Source organism: Chanos chanos, chromosome 8 (assembly GCF_902362185.1).
Source record: "Chanos chanos chromosome 8, fChaCha1.1, whole genome shotgun sequence".
Lineage (NCBI taxonomy): Eukaryota > Metazoa > Chordata > Actinopteri > Gonorynchiformes > Chanidae > Chanos > Chanos chanos.
The window spans coordinates 31,543,254-31,552,359 of record NC_044502.1 but is presented as its reverse complement, the minus strand read 5'-3'; the positions used below and the strand labels follow the sequence as shown (position 1 = coordinate 31,552,359).

The 9,106-nt window shown below is 39.4% G+C and overlaps 2 protein-coding genes across 2 annotated transcripts; both read left to right on the top strand.

The window, feature by feature from the left end:
• Positions 1 to 1,516: 1,516 nt before the first annotated feature.
• On the top strand, positions 1,517 to 2,563 carry LOC115819584 (odorant receptor 131-2-like). Its single transcript, XM_030783089.1, has one exon. It carries the CDS (start codon positions 1,517 to 1,519, stop codon positions 2,561 to 2,563), a length of 1,047 nt encoding a protein of 348 aa, XP_030638949.1.
• A 4,179-nt stretch (positions 2,564 to 6,742) lies between these two features.
• Positions 6,743 to 7,789, top strand: LOC115819583 (odorant receptor 131-2-like). The gene has a single exon (XM_030783088.1). It carries the CDS (start codon positions 6,743 to 6,745, stop codon positions 7,787 to 7,789), a length of 1,047 nt encoding a protein of 348 aa, XP_030638948.1.
• The last annotated feature ends 1,317 nt before the right edge of the window (positions 7,790 to 9,106 follow it).

The window sequence follows — 9,106 nt, the reverse complement described above, 5'->3', positions numbered from 1 at the left end:
GTATCGAACCTTGAATTATCTCCTTGTAAATTCTCCTGTAGCCTATTGTTCCTCAAATTATGTGACAGCTTTTGAAATCTCGATATGAAAACGGCTTGTTTCAATCACTGTTGCACATCAGGGCATGGCTATTATTTAAAATAGTCAAATCGTCAATAGCCTGGTTTCGAAATGGGTCTTAACAAAGCACAGCTGCTATGAACATGTCATGTGTCGTTATATGTAATGATAACCACGTGTGTAATATATTGGAAAGACTGTATAGTGACCCGCCCGCCTGAGTTTAAAACCCATGTTCGACTACACGTGGCAACATCTTTTGTTCATGGTGACTTCCGCTTTAAACAGAGGTAATGCCACCCCTGAATTGTGCGAATGGATCGGACTGCTTTTTTTTCATTGGGTGGATTTGATTTTTTCTTTGGGTGGATTTGATCTCCTTAATGACGCAGGCGGACAGGGTGCAGTTCACCGTTGAAATATCTATAGCGGCATATATCTTAAATACATATCTAGATGACTATGTGTAGGTATTATACATAAATACAAACTCCTGTATTCATACTCGCCCTCATCCTTCCATTCTTATTATCTGTGGAAAAAATAAAAGTTACTCAAAAATAAATCTACAACTTTGTACCAGAGTTCTATTGGCAGCACATCTCACAGCTACAAAACCATCCAGTTAAATACCACACACACACACACACACACACACACACATGCATGCTACAAATATAATAAATCACACACCTTTTCAGTAACTACACATACTATAAAATGACACTTAGTAGTTCTAAAGTATAAAAAACATCACTAATTAACAAGTGTCTCTTGCGCCTGGCACACATTTTGGTATCTACAATGAGTATCAAAGATGACCGTATATTGCCAGAGTTCAGTAAATCATGTCATTCAAAGTCCATATTACTGGAGGTTATGATGCTTCTTCACTTGTTTCAGTAACTGTTTGAGTCTAGATTAGCACCATTCACTACTAGAAACTAATTGACTTTATTGGACACTAATTGAACATTTTGTGTCTAAATAATGATCCCCTTTAACTATTGCTATAATCATTATGTTCTGTGTTGTGCATGGTTTAACTGCTGTTTTTTGTTGTTGTTTTTTTGGTGCATGTTGCCTGTTTGTGTACTGTGACGTTTGGGTACGTGTAGAGTGTTGTTCACCACTGGACGTCAGTGATGTCACCATTGATTATAAAAGTCATGGAGATATGTATTATTTCAGACTGCATTCTGGGCAGTCAAAGACAGCTTGGGGAAGAAGCTTTTTCTTTCACTGGAGAAAAACTTCACGAAGTATTTGCTCCTCTATTTTAAATCTTTATCAGAGCTAAACTTGATACATCCATAGACCAGCTGTAGTTATTGCATGTTTTCACCACTTTCCTCATTCAACTAAAATGAAATAAAACACCTTAACAGTTCTGCAGCGCAAAAATAATTTTTTGAAATCTCTTTTCATAAACTGTTTTTATTTCTTTGCTCAGGCAATGACAGCTAACAATAAAACCGCTTCAGAGGTTTTATTCATACATCAACAGATATTCCATGTGCTAGGTGCACCAACGCTGACAAAATTTGCCATAGCTCTGTTAGTGGCACTGTTCTTTGTGTATGTGAATGGGGTTCTGCTCTTTGTACTGTGGAGTAAACCTGTGTTTAAGGAGACTCCTCGCTACATTCTTTTTGCTCACATGTTACTCAATGATTCTATCCAGCTGCTAATATCTCTGATTCTTTATATCTGTTCGCTGGCTTTCCTTCAGATGGCCAAGGTTGTTTGCTTTCTTGTAGTTTTTGTGGCCACGTCCACCTTTAGTAACGCTCCTTTAAACCTGGCTGTGATGTCTCTAGAACGCTACGCAGCTATATGCTTTCCATTAAGACACAGTGAGATAGCTACCCGGAAACGGACTTGCGTTGCGATAGGCGTGATCAGGATTATCGGCTCCATCAACTTCATGATCGACACTCTTTTTGCGGTGGTGACGGAACCGAAATCTTTCCACTTGCTCATGTTTTGCACCAGGGAGAGAACCTTCATAGCTCCGTGGCAGGCAGATATGTATCTAGCCTTTAACGTGTTTTACTTTGTTTCAGTGACAATCATCATTGTTTTTACATACATCAGCATCATAGTCGCAGCAAGGTCTGTCTCCACAAATAAAGAATCTACTAAGAAAGCCCACAGGACGGTATTACTACATCTCATTCAGCTGGGCCTGTGTCTCACCTCTTTCCTGTATGGAACTATTGAGCGAATATTGGCAATGACAAGTAACAGCACCCTGTTTTTGGACCTTCGTTATCTAAATTTCCTCATTGTTCTCCTTCTTCCTCGATGTCTTAGCCCACTCATATATGGCCTTAGAGATGACACTGTACGGAATTTGTTCCGACACTACTTTTGTTGTCGTCCTTCTGAGATCAAGCCTGTTCGTATTAACCCTACGTTCACACTGGGAGGGGCGAGAGCGTCAAAATTCGCTCTACTAGGCCTACCAACGCTGTCGAACGCTGTGGACGCTCTGACGTAGGTGAAATAGTCGGATAAAAGTTCGTTCAGAATGCTTGGTCTTGCAAACTTTTCCTAAAGGGGCCGCAAGGCAAACAAATGGGTCGACCGGTATCTTTTTTGACCACAAGTAAGGTAAAAGTTAACCTCATGAAATATTTTAAATGTTAAGGTGAGAAATCGATCGATGAAGGATAGAAATGAACGATTACAATTACAGGATGGTAACAAAATAAACTAACGAAATAAACTAATTAAAAGTCATTTGTGTGGTGTAACCCTTGTGTTGATGCTAAGATGCTAAGTCACAATTCAACTAGCCATGGCAATGATCAATCTCTCCTCCGTTGTGTGTTCGATGGGAACAAAAGTTTACACAGTTGAGCTCTCTAGTGCGGAGCACTTCTAAATTCAGACTGGTTACCACCGAATCGCGTCATAGTTTATTACCATAAAATTAACCGAACTTCAACTTTATTCTGATGCCCAAACCGCCCAAGACGCGGCGGTCCTCCCCTCTGAGAGACGCTGGCTCGCATAGCAAATGCGACTTCCGACGCTCTGACGCTCTCGCCGCCTCCAGTGTGAAAGCACAGTAACGAAGGGAAAGTTTAGTTTTGTCAAAAAAACAGAAATTAGTTGGCGTTGTGCACAACACATTAAGTAACTTCTGTTTCATTTACTTTGTGATATATGTGTAAACAGACGTTGAATCCAATGACATTTAAGTATATTAATATTCTATTAAAACGTAATGAAAGTATGGAATCTTTGTGAATGTTAAAGGTTTTTAAACACATATTTACACTGTGCTCTAATAATTCTCACACACTGATATTTGTATTCAGACTGCTGAAACAATGCATCATCTGTCAAAGGATAAATGTCTGATGTTCAAGATTATTGAAATAACACCACTTTCAGTTTTATTTTCGCTATTTTGAGACTGCTTCAAATCATTTATGGTACCTGTCAGCAGAGGTTTTATGCTGACGGGGCACGTGCCCCTCCAGATTTTTGATATCTGGATTTCTTATATTTTATTTTATTATATTATCATTATTAATTAAAATTTGTGGTAATGATCATTTTATGAGTAAAACACATTCCTTTAATTATGTCGTAGATTATACCTCAAAACGTCACACACACCCTTTCTCTGTGGTACTGGTTTCTTCCTAAAGTTGCAGGATGAAATCGGTTCGCAACAGCAAGTAAACACGCGAATTTTACAGTATAGTGTGACAGGGGAAGACTCATTAATACTTGATTGGTATTACAACGTTCCTGCCATGTCGCAAATGTGACACCACTTAACTGTCATACTCTCTCTGAGGAAAACAAAACAGAAAATGATCTCTGGAAGCTTTAAAACATTGTTATAATGAATCTCCTGTGTACTAGCTTACGTTACCGTTTGTCATTTCGTCGGCTGAGACATGACAACAAGCAAATGTTGACTAACGCTTACTTAACGCTAACTTTGACCCATAGGCTATAGTCTTAACATTCTGTATACTCGCCTTCTTCTAAGGAGACAAAAATGACCCGCCTTCACTAAACCACTAAAATAAACGGCTTGACTGAATTTTAAACCCCGAATCTATTTTGCATGAAGAAACAACCTGTCATTCATCACAAACTTTGTGAATATCTGGGTTTTCCCTCTTCACAGAGCAGAAAGACTGCATTTAATCACTGGACGCCACTCGTTTTTATTACGACACACCTGTCATATTCTTACTTACTGTACAATGAGCACTTCAGGATGTCTAATGTCTGTTGTCAGTGTGTCAGTAGGATTTCAATCCCCACCAGGAACGAATTCTGTGATGACAGCAGTTTAGGGTTGCCATGGCTTTGAAAGTCTTTATGCAGGCACACGACGTGTCAGCGCGAGAGCGTTGTATCGGTCAATCAGGTAGCGCTTCTTTTATGAATATTAATAAGTCTTCCTCTGCTGCGCTATATTTCGAAAATACGCGGTAGCCACGCACACAGCACTCTGCGTAATGCGCGTCAGTGCTGAAGGAGATGTAGACGACAACTTAACGGTGTGTTGCTGAGGTGGTCAGCTTAAAGTTGACCCAAAAGAATCAGTTTAGATCAAGTTTTACATACTCATGCTACCTTGTGATCTATACGCATAACAAATACTGCAACATAGCCTTGACTCTATCTGCTGTCTAGAGCAGCATCATTTTATATGACGGTCTTAAACTTAGGTTAATTTTGCTGTGCCGTATCGAACAGTATCGAACCTTGAATTATCTTCTTGTAAGTTCTCCTGTATTGTTCCTCAAATTATGTGACAGCTTTTGAAATCTCGATATGAAAACGGCTTGTTTCAATCACTGTTGCACATCAGGGCATGGCTATTATTTAAAATAGTCAAATCGTCAATAACCTGGTTTAGAAATGGTTCTTAACAGGGCACAGCTGCTATGAACATGTCATGGGTCGTTATATGTAATGATAACGACGTGTGTAATATATTGGAAAGGCTGTATAGTGACCCGCCCACCTGAGTTTAAAAACCCATGTTCGACTACACGTGGCAAGATCTTTTGTTCATGGTGACTTCCGCTTTGAACAGGCGTAATGCCACTCCTGAACTGAGAGAATGGATCAGACTGCGGTTTTTTCTTTGGGTGGATTTGATTTTTTTTTACCTCTCCTTAATGACGCAGGCGGACAGGGTGCAGTTCACCGTTGAAATATCTATAGCGAAAACTTACAACGGTGTACGTCATGAGGACAACAAAAAGATGTTTGGATGATAAATCCGTGGGAGGCTGCGGTTGAATTATTTTGTCGATGTATTCCTGAAACCAATTTATCAGTTTGGCAATGAAGAATTCGAAGAAAATGTAAACGAAGAGCTAGTTATATGTAACCTTTGACATATTAGGCCATAGAGTAGAGGTAGAGGTATAGAATACCCCTATTCCTTCCACTGATCCATTCATTCATATTACTATTTGTTGAATAACTTTATTATTCCATACACAGATCCATTATTATTGTTGTTATAATCAATATCTTAAATACATATCTAGATGACTATGTGTCGGTATTGTACTTAAATACAAACTCCTGTTTTTATACTCGCCCTCATCCTTCCATTCTTATTATTTGTTGAAAAAAAACCTTACTCAAAAATAAATCTACAGTTTTATACCAGAGTTCTGTTGGCAGCACATCTCACAGCTACAAAACAATCCAGTTAAATACCACACACACACACACACACACACACACACACACACATACACACACACACACCACATACATGCATGCTACAAATACAATAAATCACACACCTTTTCAATCACTACACATACTATAAAATGATACAATGATTATCTACAATGAATATCACAGATGACAGTATATTGCCAGAGTTCAGTAAATCATGTCATTCAAAGTTCATATTACTGGAGGTTATGATGCTTCTTCACTTGTTTCAGTAACTGTTTTGAGTCTAGATTAGCACCTTCTTCTTACTGTATTAGCATAAAATATGTACCCCACACAGGACAGTCAGCTTAAGGTTGAAAATGACTTTTGTCTTTGTAAACTGAGATGAATTTGATGTGTTATTTGTTAATTGATAAATTGTTAAAAGTTATTGTGTCGCCATGGCCTTTGATGTCATTGGCCGCTCTGCACGCTTTCATTCACTACTAGAAACTAATTGACTTTACTGGAAACTAATTGAACATTTTGTGTTTAAATAATCATCCCTTTTAACTGTTGCTATAATCATTATGTTTTGTGTTGTGCATGGCTTAACTGCTGTTTTTTTTTTTTTTTTGGTGCATGTTGCCTGTTTGTGTACTGTGACGTTTGGGTACGTGTAGAGTGTCGTTCACCACGGGACGTCAGTGATGTCACCATTGATTATAAAAGTCATGGAGATATGTATTATTTCAGACTGCATTCTGGGTGGTCAAAGACAGCTTGGGGACGAAGCTTTTTCTTTCACTGGAGAAAAACTTCACGAAGTATTTGCTCCTCTATTTTAAATCTTTATCAGAGCTAAACTTGATACATCCATAGACCAGCTGTAGTTACTGCATGTTTTCACCACTTTTCTCATTCAACTAAAATGAAATAAAACACCTTAACAGTTCTGCAGCGCAAAAATATTTTTTTGAAATCTCTTTTCATAAACTGTTTTTATTTCTTTGCTCAGGCCATGACGACTAACAATAAAACCACTTCAGAGGTTTTATTCATACATCAACAGATATTCCATGTGCTAGATGCACCAATGCTGACAAAATTTGCCATGGCTCTGTTAGTGGCACTGTTCTTTGTGTATGTGAATGGGGTTCTGCTCTTCGTTCTGTGGAGTAAACCTGTGTTTAAGGAGACTCCTCGCTACATTCTTTTTGCTCACATGTCACTCAACGATTCTATCCAGATACTACTGTCTTTGATTCTTTATATCTGTGCTCTGACTTCCCTTCAGCTGGCCAAGGCTGTTTGCTTTCTTTTAGTTTTTGTGGCCACGTCCACTTTTAATAACGCTCCTTTAAACCTGGCTGTGATGTCTCTAGAACGCTACGTAGCTATATGCTTTCCATTAAGACACAGTGAGATAGCTACCCGGAGACGGACTTGCGTTGCTATAGGCGTGATCTGGATTATCGGCTCTATCAACTGCACGGTCGACACTCTTTTTGCGGTGGTGACGGAACCGAAATCTTTCCACTTGCTCATGTTTTGCACGAGGGAGAGAATCTTCATAGCTCCGTGGCAGGCAGATATGTATCTAGCTTTTAACGTATTTTACTTTGTTTCAGTAACAATCATCATTGTTTTTACATACATAAGCGTCATAGTCACAGCGAGGTCTGTCTCCACTAATAAAGAATCTGCTAAGAAAGCCCACAGGACGGTATTACTACATCTCATTCAGCTGGGCTTGTGTCTCAGCTCTTTCCTGTATGGAACTATTGAGCGAATATTGGCAATGACAAGTAACAGCACCCTGTTTTGGGATCTTCGTTATCTAAATTTCCTCATTGTTCTCCTTCTTCCTCGATGTCTTAGCCCACTCATATATGGCCTTAGAGATGACACTGTACGGAAATTGTTCCGACACTACTTTTGTTGTCGTCCTTCTGAGATCAAGCCTGTTCGTATTAACCCTACGTTCACACTGGGAGGGGCGAGAGGGTCAAAATTCGCTCTACCAGGCCTACCAACGCTGTCGAACACTGTGGATGCTCTGGCGTAGGTGAAATAGTCGGATAAAAGTTCGTTCAGAATGCTTGGTCTTGCAAACTTTTCCTAAAGGGGCCGCAAGGCAAACAAAAGTGTCGACCGGTATCGTTTTTGACCACAAGTAAGGTATAAGTTAACCTCATGAAATATTTTATATGTTAAGGTGAGAAATCGATCGATGAAGGAAAGAAATGAACAATTATAATAACATGTTTGGTAACAAAATAAACTAACGAAATAAACTAATTAAAAGCCATTTGTGTGGTGTAACCTTTGTGTTGATGCTAAGATGCTAAAAATGCTGAATCAAATTTCAACCAGCCACGGCAATGATCAATCTCTCCTCCGTTGTGCATTTGGTGGGAACATAGGTTTACACAGTTGGGCTCTCTAGCGCGGAGCACTTCTAATTTCCGATTGTTTGCCGCCGAATCGTGTCATAGTTTATTACCATAAAATTAACCGAACTTCAACTTTATTCTGATGCCCAAACCGCCCAAGATGCGATGGTTCTCGCCGCTGAGAGATGCTGGCTCACATAATAAATGAATAACTTCCGATCGCTCTGACGCTCTCGCCGCCTCCAGTATGAACGCACAGTAACGAGGGGAAAGTTTAGCTTTGTCAAAATATCACAAACTAGTTGGCACTGTGCATCACTGTGTATAATTTTACAATATAGTGTGACAGGGGAAGACTCATTAATACTTGATTGGTATTACAACGTTCCTGCCATGTCGCAAATGTGACACCACTTAACTGTCATACTCTCTCTGAAGAGAACAAAACAGAAAATGATCTCTGGAAGCTTTAAAACATTGTTATCATGAATCGCCTGTGTACTAGCTTACGTTACCGTTCGTCATTTCGTCGGCTGAGACATGACAACAAGCAAATGTTGACTAACGCTTACTCAACGCTATCTATAACCCCCTAAGTCTTCCTCTGCTGCGCTATATTTCGAAAATACGCGGTAGTCACGCACACAGAACTCTGCGTAATGCGCGTCAGTGCTGAAGGAGATGTAGACGACAGCTTAACGGTGTGTTGCTGAGGTGGTCAGTAGAGTATCAGTCCCTTTTTCAAACGTTTGAAAATGAAATACAATTAGTTATACACACTTAATGGCATTTGAGAAATATAGGCATAAGAGGACCTTGATATACCAAAAAAGGAAGATGCAATATCAGCAAAATATAGAGGCAATATGAAAAAGGGTAATATCTAGGTTATAGTGACAGGGAAGCATAAGTAATGACTGGGGCGTAGTGGCGTCAGTGTCCGCCTTGCATGGACTAGCCATCACTTGATAATGAACATCTGCATTAAG